The sequence below is a fragment of the Hevea brasiliensis genome, chromosome 9 (assembly GCF_030052815.1).
Source record: "Hevea brasiliensis isolate MT/VB/25A 57/8 chromosome 9, ASM3005281v1, whole genome shotgun sequence".
In the NCBI taxonomy this organism is placed as follows: domain Eukaryota; kingdom Viridiplantae; phylum Streptophyta; class Magnoliopsida; order Malpighiales; family Euphorbiaceae; genus Hevea; species Hevea brasiliensis.
The window spans coordinates 91,196,399-91,212,808 of NC_079501.1; the positions used below are offsets into that span (position 1 = coordinate 91,196,399).

Genomic DNA, 16,410 nt, shown 5'->3' on the forward strand with positions numbered 1-16,410 from the left:
TATTATTATTATTATTATTATAGTTTTAAGGATATTTTGGTCCATTAAAAAATTTACTCATCATTCGTATTTTTTTATATATTATAGATTATAAATAGATATAAATTATAAATTAATTATCTTGTTTATTTTTCATTTATTAACTTCTTATTTTAATTAATTATTTTTATAAAATTATATATTTAATTAAAATTAAATATAAATAGAATTAAAAATTTTAAATTTATAAGAATTTTAAAATTGAAAATTTTAAATTTATATAAATATTAAAATTAATTTAAATAATAAAAATATAATTTTAATTAATATGAAAAACGAATGATATTTTTGATAAAATTAATGTTCTCTTCTCACATTATAAATTAATTCAATTAATTTTTATTTTATGATACTAAAATTATTTTTAAGGTTCTAATTAGTGAATGATATTTTCATTACTTTGTATAAAAAAATTAAGTGAATATGCATCAAGAAATTAAATAATTTCAAAAAATTATTATTATTATTTTTTTATGATGAATTGATTTTTCATTTATCAAATGGTAAAAACAATAATGACAAAAAAAGGGGCCACGTAAGACAGTGTTTGGTGATGGTTTGACCCTTGAAAGCAGGAGCAGCTGCCTCTGTTCTGCCTAGATTTGTATTCAGATTTAACTGTCTTTCAAAAATCTAACCTTCTTTTTTTTTTTTTTCTCATGTGTTTCAGTTTGCTGGCAATTCTCAATATTTATATGCAACTATTCTCTGCCTCAGGCCTCTGCATTCGCGTGTTGGCTTATGTAGTGCTACCCATTAGCTCACCTAGATCGCCTAGTTTCCTAACTTCTACATCATATGGAACTCAAAATCTATTCTTCTTTCTACTTGTTAATTGGTATTCAAGAAACAAGAAAATTGGAGAAATCCCACTTGACTTACAATTGCTAATCATGCAAGAATTCCGTTATTCTCTGTAACTCTCTCTGTTACAGCTTTTCAACTTCTACAATGTGTATAATCCTTGCTCCCTACTCCAATTTTTCCCTTTTATGCTTCCTACTTGTTTGCTGTTTTCTTTTTTCTTTTTCTTTTTTTCATACCCTTTTGTTACTAGTTAATGAAAAAGCTGAGGAACTTTCTAATTTTGTTTTATTTTGCATAATTTCAAGTGGCTTCCTATTCTTTTTCTTGTTTTTTCCCCCTTCTTTGGTTGGTGATGAAGTAGATGAGCAACGCAAATACACGTTTTAGTTTACGGTTTTGTTGCTTCTACAGCTACTTGTCAAAGCAAGAGTTGGCAGGCTTGCTTCTCTGCTTTCAAACAAAAAAGGTTCCATGAAAACAAAAATTGCTTTGCTTTGCCTCTTTTTGTCTTCTTCTATGGGGATCTGGACGTGTGTCCAGGAATACTTCGCTGATTTTCCTTAGTTCTTTTGGATTAAAAGGTGTTTTTTTTTTCGTGGGTTTTTAGTTATTTTATTTTGTTCTTCTAGACTCAGATTTTATTTATTTGTTTATTTTTTCTATTCTCGACCCCAGTACTTCCTTTTCGTTCCATTTTATTCTTGTCTAATATTTCTTTCCAGATTTAATACTATTTTCTGTTGGTCTAGTTCTGTTCTTGGGGGTATTTGCTATTAGAAATATCCTTTTCATCTCATAGTTTTTGGGTTTTTTTTTTTTGTTATTTATTATCTTTCTAAATTATTTTTATGACATATTTCTGGTTTGGTTGATGATCAGGAATTAGGTTGTCAGCTGCAACGTTAAAATCTGGTTCTTTAATATATTGGGTGTAGAAATTTACTTGAAAGGCCAAGATTCTAGCAGACAACTCTCTGCTCTCTGAGAAGCAAATTAGTTCCAGTTGGTGAGGTTTATGTGTTTGAGCAGTGAGCAGTTTGGAAAAACAGCTTTCAATTGCATAGAATGGCTGGAGGTAGAAGAAAGAAGCAGCATTTTAGCAGAATCCATGCCTTCCCATGTGGAAAGGCATCTTTGGAAAGCGACCTTTCACTGATTGGAGGACCTGGCTTCTCAAGGGTAATCTATTGCAATGACCCTGAATGCTTTGAGGCTGGAGTGCTCAATTATGGCAGAAACTATGTTAGAACTACCAAGTATACGCTTGCAACATTTTTCCCAAAGTCATTATTTGAGCAATTCAGGCGGGTCGCCAATTTTTATTTCCTTATCTGTGCAATATTGTCTTTCACTCCACTGTCTCCCTACACAGCTGTTAGTAATGTTGTTCCTCTTGTTGTTGTTATTGGAGCTACAATGGGGAAAGAGTTGATTGAAGATTGGAGGAGGAAAAGGCAGGTAGGCTTCTTCATGTTACCTATTCTAGATTGAATGCAGTTTTCTTGTCTTTTATGTGGTCATATCTAGATTACATCACAATAATTGTGTTCTAAGATAGTTGCCTGGGTCAAATCTGAGGCATTATTCTTTGACAGAAATTTGAAGAATGATGAATGCCTGGGAGGGCTGCTTCTTTTTTTTCGAATTTTTGATTCTTTTCAGTGCAGTTGGTTCTTGATCTACATTGAAGAGTTTATTATTTTCAAATGGCTAGATTTAGCTATTTAGTTGTTTTTTTTAGTCTCTTAGTTTCCCACAATTTAATGTTCACATGCATGGCTTGATTTAGATAATAGCTGATATCTCATTTAGATTGAATCTTTTCAAGCAGTGTGATGTTTCATTTCCAACATCTAATCATTGGCCATATTTTCTCTGTTCACTTGACATCTCTTATTATAACTGACATCTCATTATTAGTATTGGTTTCAGACCTCTTTACTTTTATCTCTTTTTCAACTGCAATGTCCATATGTGCACTGTTATTTGATTGAACTTGTTAGTACTTACACTGGATACATAATCTAGTCTATTAATATGTTATCAGGATATTGAAGTGAACAACCGTAAGGTAAAAGTATGTATTGGTGATGGTGTTTTTCATCATACTAAATGGATGAATTTGAAAGTTGGAGACATAGTAAAGGTGGAAAAGGATGAGTTTTTTCCTGCTGATATTATCTTACTTTCCTCAAGTTATGATGAAGCAATTTGCTATGTTGAGACCATGAACCTTGATGGAGAAACCAATTTGAAACTGAAACAAGCACTGCATGAAACTTCAAATCTTCATGATGACTCTAGCTTTCAAGATTTCAAGGCTTTAATAAGATGTGAAGATCCAAATGCAAACTTGTACTCTTTCATTGGCAATTTGGAGCTTAGAGAGCAACAGCACCCTCTTTCACCTCTGCAACTTCTGCTTAGGGACTCAAAGTTACGAAACACAGATTATATTTATGGGGTGGTTATTTTCACAGGTCATGACACTAAGGTTATGCAGAATTCAACTGCACCCCCTTCCAAAAGAAGCAAAATTGAGAGAAGAATGGACAAGATTATCTATTTCTTGTTCTTTATCTTGGTTTTAATGTCTTTTATCGGATCACTTTTTTTTGGAATTGCAACAAGGGAAGATCTTGATAATGGGAGGATGAAAAGATGGTATCTCAGGCCAGATGACACTACAGTATATTATGACCCAAAGAGAGCACCAGCTGCAGCGGTTTTACATTTTTTGACTGCCCTTATGTTGTATAGCTATTTGATTCCAATTTCCTTGTATGTATCAATTGAAATTGTCAAAGTTCTTCAGAGCATTTTCATCAACCAAGATCTGCATATGTACTATGAGGAAGCTGATAAGCCAGCACAAGCAAGGACGTCAAATTTGAATGAAGAACTTGGCCAAGTTGACACTATACTTTCTGATAAAACAGGAACATTGACTTGCAACTCAATGGAATTTATCAAGTTTTCTGTGGCTGGGACCTCCTATGGTCGTGGAGTAACTGAAGTTGGGAGAGCTATGGCTAAGAGGAAAGGGTCACCTTTACCTCAAGAGGTAATACAAGAAGAGGCCCATGTTGAGGAACAAACTGAACAAAAACCATCCATAAAAGGGTTCAATTTTGTGGATGGAAGGATTACTGATGGTCATTGGGTAAATGAACCTCGTGCGGATGTAATCCAAAAGTTTGTAAGATTGCTGGCTATCTGCCACACTGCAATACCTGAAATTGATGAAGAAACTGGAAAAGTAACTTATGAAGCTGAATCACCAGATGAGGCAGCATTTTTAATTGCAGCAAGAGAGCTTGGATTTGAATTTTATGGAAGGACACAAACTAGCATCTCACTCCATGAGTTAGATCCAGTGGCTGGCAGGACAGTTGAAAGGTTGGTTTCTTATCCTTAGATGTTCTTTCAGGATTTAAATAGCTATTTAGAAAGGGCTAGCCTGTATACAGAGATTCTATTCAATAAATTTGCAACATGTTCTAGAAACAGAAGATCTGAATATGAGGTATAACATTGCATGATTCAGACATTTCCTTTGTTCATAGACAACCACCTGTTTTAAGTTTAGCCATTAAACTTTCCAGTTATTTGCTCATTTTGTTTATCTGTTTAAGTAGTATATTATTCTTCCCTCAACTAAGTCAACTTTTTTCCACCCTTATTCTGCAGGAATTATCAACTTTTGCATATTATTGAGTTTAGTAGCTCTAGAAAGCGGATGTCAGTAATTGTAAGGAATGAGGAGGGAAAGCTTCTACTACTTAGTAAAGGCGCTGACAGGTTAGTTATATGACACACCACCTCAAGCTTATATGACTACTTGGTATAAGTTGGCCATCCTACATACTTGATTCAGAATAAAGGAGTAGTGTTTCTGTACTGGTGTGAAGGAAATCACTAAATGAATGCTCTCACTATGCTTAATATTGCTGACTGTTCACATATGCTGCATAACTCATGAGATTTATGAATTCTTCTCTGATTCCTTTGTAGAGAATTTTCTAGATGATAAACAAAATGTCCACGGAGTAATAACCAGATACCTTACTCCATATCGTTGCTTAAACAGGCATATGATACCTTTCCTGTTAATAGCAAGGGAAGGTCATAGCATATCGCAAACCTTACGTTGCTTGGTGATTTCAAAAATGTTATTTTTCACTTCTGCTATAATTTGTAACTTAGCTTTTCTTTGATGATCAGTGTCATGTTTGAAAGACTTGCAAAGAATGGACGAGAATTTCAAGAGCAAACCAAAGAGCACATTAATGAGTATGCTGATGCTGGTTTGAGGACTTTGGTACTTGCATATCGTGAACTTGATGAGGAAGAGTACAGTGAATTCAATCAGGAGTTTACTGATGCCAAGAACTCAGTAAGTTCAGAGCGTGAGGAAATGATTGAGGAAGTGGCGGCAAAGATTGAGAGGGATTTGATTCTTCTTGGCGCTACAGCAGTTGAAGACAAACTTCAAAATGGGGTGAGTTTTAAGAAAAGGGAAAAAAAATTGAGCATTCAGTATGACTCTGGAAAATCAAGTTCTTTCATATTCCATATAATAAATTATTTGGGATTTCATTATCAAAGGAACCTTAGTTATCAGCAAAGCTAATAACAAAAAGTCAAACTAACATCACTTTCTTTTCAAATCATAGAAATCACTATTTCCTTTCTACCACATAAATTTATTCTGCATGCCATGAAAACTTATCATGTTTGAAACTGCCTCAAGCAAAAGGAACAAGAAGACTCTTTTAAGTTTCCCCTTCACATTTCAATAAGTCCACAAATTCTTTGGAGATTAATTGCAGCATTTGAAAATGAATTTCTTTCCTTTATTCTGGACAGGTTCCTGAATGTATTGACAAGCTTGCTCAAGCTGGAATTAAAATATGGGTTTTGACTGGAGATAAGATGGAGACAGCTATTAACATTGGGTATGATCATTGGATGTCAATTCCATGTTAGTATATGTTGAATTTCAGTGCTAGTTCTGACTTTATGCTGAATCTTGCAGCTTTGCCTGTAGTTTACTTAGACAAGGAATGAAACAAGTAATAATCAGCTCAGAGGCTCCAGAAAACAAAGGCCTACAGAAAATGGAGGACAAGGCTGCTGCTGCTGCGGTAATTTAATTTTTAATTTCTGTCCTGTTTGCTCTTTCTGTGGCATTAGACTAGTAGAAAGCTCATTATTTGTTAAAAAGAAGCAACATTTTAATAAAAATTTTTGAGAATGGTAGGAAGAAGAAGGTATCATAACACCTCAATATTTAATACACTGACTCGGATGTAAATAATACAACCACAAGCTCAGGATGGGTTTCACCAAGCATACATGAAGTATTTTATACATCAGCTCAAAAATATTGTTTACAATGCCAATGGATTTAGTTAAAAGGTTGTAGGAATTCCTGTTGTGAATGAACATTTTGCATTATATGGTTGTCTAGAAACCCATCATTCTTTGTGCAAAATGCAATCTGAAGATTTTTTTTTTCAATATAACAATTGCAACCAGAGCTTCTAAGTTTTATTAATCAGATTATTTCCAGCTGTGCTGTTTCACTCTTTGTCAAACTATTGTTGTTGGACAATGAACATTTTCCAGAGTCTAATTGAATCCCCACCCATTTACCTTGAAATCGATTCTGAGTCTGATCCATCCAGTTCATACGGTTAACCAAAAAGGGTCCCTCTCCATGAATGCATATCATACTTAGAGATGCTCAAGATTCAGACTGAGCTGAATTATTCTGATTTTCTTGGTATAAAATGTTCAAAATTAATGGTGTTGGTAGATGAGGACTCCTTGGAGCAACATTAATCATTTGCTAAAGATTCAATCAGTTTGTCATTTGCATCAAATGTCAGCAGAACACCTTTATTGTTGCTCTTCTGAAAGACATATAAGATGTTAAACAGAGTGACCGTCAAACAAAATGGCGTGGACCTAGGTTTAAACAGTAGAGAAAATGTTGTGGAACAACCAAATTATCTACAGGATGCTTGACAAGATCTTGTTGACTCTGTAGGCTTCCAAGGCAAGTATCCTCCGTCAGATAAGCGAGGGGAAGGCATTGCTTACTGCATCAAGTGAAAGTCCTGAGGCATTAGCGTTGATCATTGATGGGTATTCACTCGCTTATGCTCTTCAGGATGATGTCAAGAACAAGTTTCTAGAGCTTGCCATTGGATGTGCATCTGTCATTTGCTGCCGCTCATCTCCTAAACAGAAAGCTCTTGTAAGTTGCATTAACTTTTTTCACAAGTTCTTTTTTCCTCAATGAAAAGTTGGCAAATAAAAAGTGCTGTATCACAAGTGCTATTTGGTAGGATGGGGTTAACCATTTAATTGGATAATCGACTATAGCAATTATGTTTTCCTAATATTCTCGGATTTTGTTTTTATTATTATAATTTAGTTTTCATATAACAAATCTGACCTACTGATAAAATGATAAAAACTAAAATTAAAAAAAAAATCTACAATAACAATTATAAAAACTATCATTTATTTGAATAACAAATAATGATAATAATACTTTAACTTTTTAAAGAAAATAATTGTAAGTCTCCAATTATAAAAACTCAACTCAACTCAATTAAGTCTTTATCTCAAAAATTTGGGGTCAGCTATATAGATTCTCTTTTTCCACTCTAAACGATTTTGGGTTAAATCCTCGGAAATGTGTAATACTTATAGGTCATGTTGTACTACTCTTCTTCAAGTCAGTTTAGGTCTACCCCTTCTTTTCTTTCTATCCTTTAACTTAATGTGCTCTACTTGTTTAACTGGAACCTCCGTATGTCTGCGCTTCACATGACCAAACCACCTCAATCTCCCTTCTCTCAACTTATCCTCAATTGGCATCACTTCTACCTTTTCTCTAATACTCTCATTATGGACTTTATCTAGTCTAGTATGGCCACTCATCCACCTTAACATTCTCATATCTGCAACTCTTATCTTAGATACATACGACTCCTTTAGTGTCCAACACTCACTACCATATAATATGACCGGTCGTATGGCTGTACGGTAAAATTTTCCTTTCAACTTATTGGAAATCTTGCGATTACATAAAACTCCAGTGGCACGTCTTCACTTCAACCATCCGGCTTTAATCCTATGACTAACATCCTCCTCACATCCACCATCTACTTGAAGGATTGAGCCGAAATATTTAAAGTGATTACTTTGGGACAGTACCACTCCATCCAAACTAACTCCTTCCTTATCACCAGTTCAATCTTCACTGAACTTGCAATGCATGTATTCTGTCTTCGTTCTACTTAACTTAAAGCCCTTTGACTCTAGAGTACTTCTTCAAAGTTCTAGCTTTTTATTAACTCCTTCTCGCGTCTCATCTATCAGAATTATATCATCTGCAAACATCATGTACCAAGGGATACTCTTTTGTATGTGTTTTTCAATTCATCTAAAACTAAAGTAAAAAGGTAAGGGCTTACAGCTGAACCTTGGTGTGATTCAACTGAGATAGGAAAATTTCATATATCCCCTCTCACTGTGCGCACAATAGTAGTTGCTCCTTCATACATATCTTTTAACACTGGTATGTACCTAATAGATACCCTCTTTTGTTCTAACACTCTACATAAGACATCTCTTGGAATACTATCATAAGCCTTCTCCAAATTGATAAAACCATGTGTAGATCTTTCTTCACATCTCTAAATGTCTCCATTAAGCTTCTAATGAGAAAGATCGCTTCCATAGTTAAACGACCGGGCATGAAGCCAAATTGATTGGAAGAGATAGAAGTATCATGACGTAGTCTATGTTCCACAACTCTCTCCCACAACTTCATAGTATGGTTCATGAGTTTAATTACACTGTTTGAACAACTCTGTATGTCTTCCTTATTTTTAAAAATAGATACTAAAATACTCCTCCTCCGTTCATCAGGCATTTTCTTTGAGTTGAGAATCTTATTAAATAATTTAGTTAACCTTGCCACTTCCATATCTCCCAAACACTTCCATAATTCAATTGATATTCCATCGGGTCCACAGGCTTTATCCACTTTCATTCTCTTAAGTGCTTCATTTACTTCTAAAGATCTAATCTTTCGACTATAATTCACATTTTTTTCTATTACTCTATAGTCTATATTCATGCTATTATCATTTTGACTATTATTAAAGAGATCATCAAAATAATTTCTTCATCTTTCTTTAATGTCCTCATCTTTTACCAACATTTTTCCTTTTTTGTCCTTAATGCACCTAACTTGATTGAGATCTTGACATTTCTTTTCTCGTAAGTCTCTAGTTATAATTAGCAAATAATAATAACAAATGTTTTCTCCAATAACAATTCAATGATTAATGAATCCTTAGTATCTAATCATCAAAATGTCATGTGTAAAATTTCTATCAGTCTATTGGCAACTATAAGGATGCTTCACTAAGTTGACTTAAGTTGCTTGAAAATATGGAGAAAGTATAATCTTCTGGAGAAAGTATAAACGTATAAAAAAATATAAAAATAAAAATAATATGGTTACAATTATTACTAATAACTAAAGTTTACTTAGAATTAATTAATAATTAAATTTTCATTTGATACTAAATAAACAAGTTAAATTAGTGAATTATGACTTTAGTTCGAAGTGTTATATATAAGGTTTTAATACAAATATAAATACATATTTATATAAATATATGTAAAATATTCGGATCGATCAGATATCCAACGGATCTTTAAATTTAAGTTCCTAACTTGATCAAAAAATCCAAAAATTTTAAGAACTTAGATCCTAAGTCGATCTGACCATATTAGTTTTTTGATTTTGAATGAGATAATTGGTTTTTTGGTTTTACTTGTCCACCCCTACTATTTGGTACTGGTATCCCAATTTTATATAGTGAGTCTTGACCAAGGTACCATTATTTGAGATCAGATCATCCATTGGTAAAAGAAAAGTTGCCAGTTATTTGTATTTCTTTTCTAATCTTCTCCTCTTTAATTGTTCAAAAATGATGATGAAGGAAATTATGTGATTAACCTATGTCAAAGAGTTTATTTCATTAAATATATCTAGAAGTGGAGAAGAACAAGAGAAATACTAATCCTAACACTTGCTTGGTTCTGGCAACTTAAAATACAAACTCAACTAAATGGTGTATTTTAAAAAATTCAGGTTACACGATTAGTTAAAACAAAAACAGGTAATACAACGTTAGCAATTGGTGATGGAGCAAATGATGTTGGAATGCTTCAGGAAGCGGATATTGGTGTTGGTATTAGTGGTGTTGAAGGAATGCAGGTATGTGGTAAACAGATTATTCTCTGTTTTACCTGTAATTACAATTTGTTAATCAGTTTTGCTTTATATATATTCTGAGTTCTCCACTTTGGGGACTTTCCAAAACTTCAGGCAGTCATGTCAAGTGATTTTGCAATTGCACAATTCCAATATTTGGAGCGCTTGCTACTCGTTCATGGACATTGGTGTTACAGAAGAATCTCATCAATGGTACTATTTTATCTTGAACATGTGAAACAATCAGTTTTATAATGCCAGATCCCTTTCATTTTCCTTTAAACCAAAATTATATGCTTCTGTTTTCTGTTTTATTGAGGTTGATCAGAAAGTATATAATTAAAAGCCTGAAAAACACTGCTTTAAATTAAACCAGCCTAACAAAGGAATTTGATTGTGTGACACATTCATTTTGCTGTTTGGCAGATATGCTATTTCTTTTACAAGAATATTGCATTTGGCTTCACTCTCTTCTTCTATGAGGCATATGCATCATTCTCAGGCCAACCTGCATATAACGATTGGTTTTTATCTCTTTATAACGTCTTCTTCACATCACTTCCTGTGATTGCCTTAGGAGTATTTGACCAGGATGTATCTGCACGCTTTTGCCTGAAGGTATATCCCACATTCTAATGCTTTTTTTTTTGTCTTCCATTCAATTTGCAGAATTTACTTGGTTCTTAAACCTATTAGTAAATAGCAAAGTTGTGATAGTTTGTTCTTTTACTGTTTACAGTTCCCACTATTATACCAAGAAGGTGTCCAAAATGTCCTATTTAGCTGGCGTAGAATCTTTGGCTGGGCGTTTAATGGGGTGTTGAGTGCAATCTTAATCTTCTTCTTCTCCATCTCTGCAATGGAACATCAAGCTTTTAACAAAGGTGGGAAAGTTGCCGGCCTAGAGATCCTCGGAGCCACCATGTACACATGCGTCGTGTGGGTGGTTAACTGCCAGATGGCACTATCCATCAGCTATTTCACTTACATACAGCATCTCTTCATCTGGGGAGGCATTATATTCTGGTATATATTCCTCTTGGCATATGGAGCAATGGACCCTAACATATCAACTACTGCCTATAAGGTTTTCATTGAAGCTTGTGCACCAGCTCCATCTTATTGGCTCATCACAGTCTTTGTATTGATCTCTTCGCTTCTCCCTTATTTCACATACTCAGCCATCCAGATGAGGTTTTTCCCCTTGTATCATCAGATGATACAGTGGATGAGAAGCGATGGACAAACAGAAGACCCCGAATACTGTCATATGGTACGACAGAGATCATTACGGCCAACAACCGTAGGTTTTACAGCCCGTTTTTCAGAACACGAGAGATGATAGGGACATTGATGAAACATTTTGCATAGATTCCATTCACATTATGCTTGTAGATTTTGTTTGCTAAGGAAGGCTTCTTCTGACTGTACATATGAGATTTTTTTTCTCATTCGTTTGAAGAAGCTCCAAAACTACAATTCAATGTTTCGGTAGTTTTAAGTTCAAGAAATGTACAATAGTACATCTTTCTAGTTTAGAAATTCTTGTTTACAGGAATATCAGTGGCATTGCCTCTGTCTCCTCTGTAACTCATCAATAATAGTTCAATAATCAGATCTCTATGAGCTTTTAAGCAGATTAATTTATGTATTCATCATTTTCAAAAACTGAAGTAGAAAAAGGGTACTTTCCTTCTGTTTCTTTCATGAGCACTTGAAAAGAAAATATCATTTCAGAGTCTTTAGATGCATCATTTTATTCCATCTCAAAAGCTGTGTAGATGTGATCTTGCATTTACCATATGTCTTGATCATCCAAATTGTGTCTTGAAAATATAGGCCTAATTCAGATCAAGAAAATGAGCCTCAACAACAAGGGAGGTGAACAATCAAAAGACATTCAGAAACCCAGATGCCATAATCACATCCACAAGCATAATCACAAGCATCAGAGAGAGAGAAGAGAGAGAGAGAGAGTTTAAAAAAGGGTTCATAAAATTTCTTTACCAACACACAGTAATGATAGAGAACAATTGTTGCTCAATTCAAGCTACAATGGTTGCTTATTTCAATTCCCCCCTCTTCTCTATTCCCAATTATGCACATTGCACCTAACAATTAAAGAATCTCCCCCACCAACAGATGCCTATATGAACAAGTCTATTAACCCCTAAAATCTAAGATTAGTAAGAAAATTAATGACATCAATTAATAATGATAATGATTGATTGATTGCCCAAAAACAACATACCATCAATCTGTTATGACAAAGCCAGGCCTAAGAATTCCATGGCAGACTTTGCCATTACAGAAGTAAATTCATTGAAGCTAATGACACCATCACCATCTGTATCTGCCTCCTTGATCATCTCTGTAAGCTCCGTATATGTTAATGGCTGACCCATTTTCGCCATGGACCCAGCAAGCTCTGCAGCGCTAATGTAGCCATTACCGTCACGATCGAACATTTGAAAAACATCTAAAAGTTGTTCTTGATTTACAAACATGTCTTCATTCATATCAGGTAAAATTGCTTTGACCAATTCATCAAATTCTATGAATCCATTGCCATTAGAATCCATGTTAGCTAAGAGCACATGAATTTGGTCACCGGAAGGTTTAAGTCCGAGGGACCTTAACAAGGCTGCAAGCTCTAAAATTGTGAGGCTACCATCGGAATCCATGTCGAATCGAGCGAAAATGTCCTTTAATTGGTTGAATTGTTCGATGCAAATTGCTGCTGTTGCCGCCATGTTCATGTTCAATGTGTTATATGTTCCTAACACAATCTCACCGTGCCCAAAAACCAAATAATAATAATCATAAGACAATGGTAATGATATTATTATATGGATAATGGTAATAATGATAGCAAATGGTGTTGCTGTTCTGGCGGTGGTGGTGGTACCGCGGCGGTTTGAGCCGCGGTGGGGAGACGAAAATTGATATTGATTGGTGGTTTTGGTTTTGGAGGGGAGAATTGCGGAGAGGAGGTGTTTTCTGTTATGGTTTGCTAGGAAGACGAGCTTAAATTTGGGCTCTGCATGTTTGGTGGGTATTTATTTATTTATTTATTTTAACAGATTATTCATTTATTTATAGGTTAATTGTAAAAAAATTCTAAAATTTGATATTTTTTTAATTAAAATTTATATAATTATCAATTAAACCCAGTTTGTATAATTGTCAATTAAATTATCAGATTTGATTGATATCTTAAATTGACACAATCATCAGATCCCATTTAGCATTTACTTTCAGAATTGTTAATTTTTTTTAAGAAAAAGTTTAATTTTAAATATTAATAAAAATAAATTAAAAAAATATTTTATTATTTTTGTATTATATATTATAGTTATAACATATCAAATTTATTTTTGATTAAATTTTAATACCTTTAATTAATGTCTTTAAGAAATTATTTTTCTTAATAATAGTTTCAACAATAATATTAGATATACCAAATAGAGAGCTATAGTGCTTGGGGGACCATTAATAAAGAGATAAAACTATTTGTGGAACTTTATTTGCAAGTTTAAACTTTAGATTTAGTGATTTCTTAGTATGGTATCAAAGTCTCTCAAATGAAAAGATCCAGAATTCGAATCTTGGCCACCATCATTTATTAGTTGAATATTTCAGTATAAGGTAAAGTGGTATGTGCTTGTTTCTAGTAAGTTTTCGCATGCGGGGGTCTATAATGAAAAGAGAAATGCCACATTGAAAGGGGTCAATGAGAAGGGAAATATGATCTAATAAGTGAGAAAAGCTTTGATGGTAATTTTTTTTTTAATTTTATTTTTTGATAGTGTGGAATTATCACATAAGCATCTTGTTGGTCAAAATTTAGGGATTTGATGTTAGCAAAATTAAGATGAGAGACTAAAATGAAAATACTTAAATAATTAAAAAAAATCTAAATTTAGATTTAGTAATTAGTTTTACTAAAACAAACTAAATAGTAGTATTTTTTCAAAATACAAGAACTAACTAATTAATTTTATTAAAATAGGTGAACTAAATAGTAATTTGACTGCTATGAAAATGCATTAATTAACAGAAAATTTAATGAAGAAACGAGATGGTTTAAAGTAAGCAAAACTAATATAGAAACTAAATAGTGTATTTTACAAAATACATTAATCAAATAATTAATTTCATTAATTTCAGGAACTAAATAATAATTTTTCATAAAAATATAAACGACTAGAAATTCAAATAAAATAATGAACTAATTTTTTTTTTTGGTTTCTATAATACTGTGATTAATAAAATAAATGCCAAAAATTGATTATGAATTTTCAAGGATTAGATTATTTAGACACCAATTAAAGTACAAATCACTTACAAAAGGAAAAATTAAGAAAAATTGTCATGACCTAACTTTATCAGTCAGATCGACACTAAGACCTGGATCGGCATAAGGCTCCCGAGGCCCGTGATAAGCCTTACTATTCCTAAGCCTATAACCAGGCCCAAATTCAAAGCCAAATATGTAGAACAAAAATAGAATAAAATATTATAAATTAGTTTAGGCCAGCTCAACCCAATAACTGTCAGAATCCATAATTAAAGGAGCCCCAGCTTAACCTTGATACCAGCATGCATAATCCATTTAATTTTCATTACCAATACAATAAGTATATACATTGGTGTCATAGCAGAGTTCTAAATATCGAATAAATGGATAAATAAATAAATAAAATGAAAACTACTAACTACAGAACACCACAACCTGTGGAGAAAAAAAGCAGGTTAGACTAAAAAAAAAAAAACTTGCTCTTCCTGCAACCTGAAAAAAAAATATTTGAACTGGCATGAGAGTTTGACTCAGAGAGTAAGATATTGATTTTAAATATAATTTCTATAACTATCTAAATCTAATGCATTCCTATGTATAAAACGCAACACGTTCACTTAGTTCAAACGATTTAACCAATATTTGCACAAAAGATAATTTGGAGCGCGCATGTACCTATGTTTCATATCAATACATATATGGGAGCTGATCCCCTATATAGTTTTCTTAATCCAATACCTGTTAGTGAGGTCATCGAAAGCCGGATTTTCTCTTAATAATCCAAGTGCGGGGGCCAGTGAAATTAATTCAAAGCTTTGCTTTCCCTAATTTATCCATATATAAGGATCGGATCCAAGCGAGTCAGGGTCCAAGTGACTACCCTTCCTACCCACATCTATATTCACACTATACTCATGCCAACACATACACAGAGAGCTCCAAGTTATCTTAAGACGACATCCATAAACAAATTTAATAATATATGCAACAAAGGAGCGTGCTTAGTATTTAACTAATTATATATACACATATAAGTGAATGCATGAGCATACCTTAAATATAAAATAATAATATTGAAATTACAAATAAAATTAATATCCAACTCACATATTGATTGACCTGATTATAGATGGTCCAGCTGGAGAGAAGAAAGACTAGCCTGCACTGATAACTTATATAGACACACTGACCTCTATCAATTTATTAATAGAATTAACTAATTAATTTAATTAAAGGAGCAAGAGCAATTCTTAAGATATTACTGAAATTTCGGTAGAATATCTCTTATAACTATGCCTAACCTCCCTGCAAGAAACATGCAACAACAGGCTCACAACAACACTTATAATGCCCATTCGGGGCTTACAAGAACTTAATCTAGATCTAATCTTTCAAACTCTAGCTCAAGTCCCTAAATCCTCTATAGTCCAAATAATTATTTTCAGTACTTTAAAAATGATGAAAATATTTTTGAAGGTCCTTTACATTATTGTTGTATTAATTAAAGTTATTTTACTTAACTTTACTAAGTCGAGAATATTTTTCAAATTTAACTAGCTAACTTAATCAAAGCACAAATTACACAACTTGAGTTCAAGACTACCTTTACAAATTTTACTATCTAGAACACGTCAGAACGTCTGAAAATGCTAAAAATGATTTTAAATATGACCCCTTGATCCCGAGTGATTTGAACCATACCATCACACTCACATCAGGCTAAAAACTTGATCCCGAGTACTTGTGAGCTATCACCAATCCAATAACATCTAAACGAAACTCATAAATTGCTAATAATTATCATATAATTATGTTTAATTTATAGGCATCAAAAAACATCAAAAATCTCATGTGATATGAACCATCTAATTATCCCCTTTTTCAAATAGTGTCTGATTGAATCGGTGTTTATCTCATCTCGAATGTTTCGATGCGCTGAGTTTATTGGTGGTCT

The 16,410-nt window shown here is 33.2% G+C and overlaps 2 protein-coding genes across 6 annotated transcripts; one reads left to right on the plus strand and one right to left on the minus strand.

Moving 5' to 3' along the window:
- Window positions 1-686: 686 nt before the first annotated feature.
- Window positions 687-11,799, plus strand: LOC110662132 (putative phospholipid-transporting ATPase 9). Of its 5 annotated transcripts, none has more exons than XM_021821016.2 (12): window positions 694-992; window positions 1,726-2,304; window positions 2,894-4,245; window positions 4,537-4,647; window positions 5,071-5,347; window positions 5,716-5,804; window positions 5,885-5,993; window positions 6,902-7,111; window positions 10,034-10,159; window positions 10,271-10,369; window positions 10,583-10,774; window positions 10,896-11,799. In XM_021821016.2, exons 2-12 carry the CDS (start codon window positions 1,912-1,914, stop codon window positions 11,496-11,498), a joined length of 3,561 nt encoding a protein of 1,186 aa, XP_021676708.2. In that variant the 5' UTR covers window positions 694-992; window positions 1,726-1,911; the 3' UTR covers window positions 11,499-11,799. The 5 variants fall into 5 exon arrangements, with proteins under 5 accessions (XP_058009931.1, XP_021676708.2, XP_058009930.1 ...); XM_058153947.1 differs by lacking the exon at window positions 694-992 and adding an exon at window positions 1,158-1,312; XM_021821015.2 differs by lacking the exon at window positions 694-992 and adding an exon at window positions 1,263-1,427.
- Window positions 11,800-12,148: 349 nt separating this feature from the next.
- LOC110662126 (probable calcium-binding protein CML15) lies at window positions 12,149-13,171 on the minus strand. The gene has a single exon (XM_021821009.2). The coding sequence runs from the start codon at window positions 12,913-12,915 to the stop codon at window positions 12,418-12,420; it is 498 nt and encodes a 165-aa protein (XP_021676701.2). The 5' UTR covers window positions 12,916-13,171; the 3' UTR covers window positions 12,149-12,417.
- Between the last annotated feature and the right edge of the window lie 3,239 nt (window positions 13,172-16,410).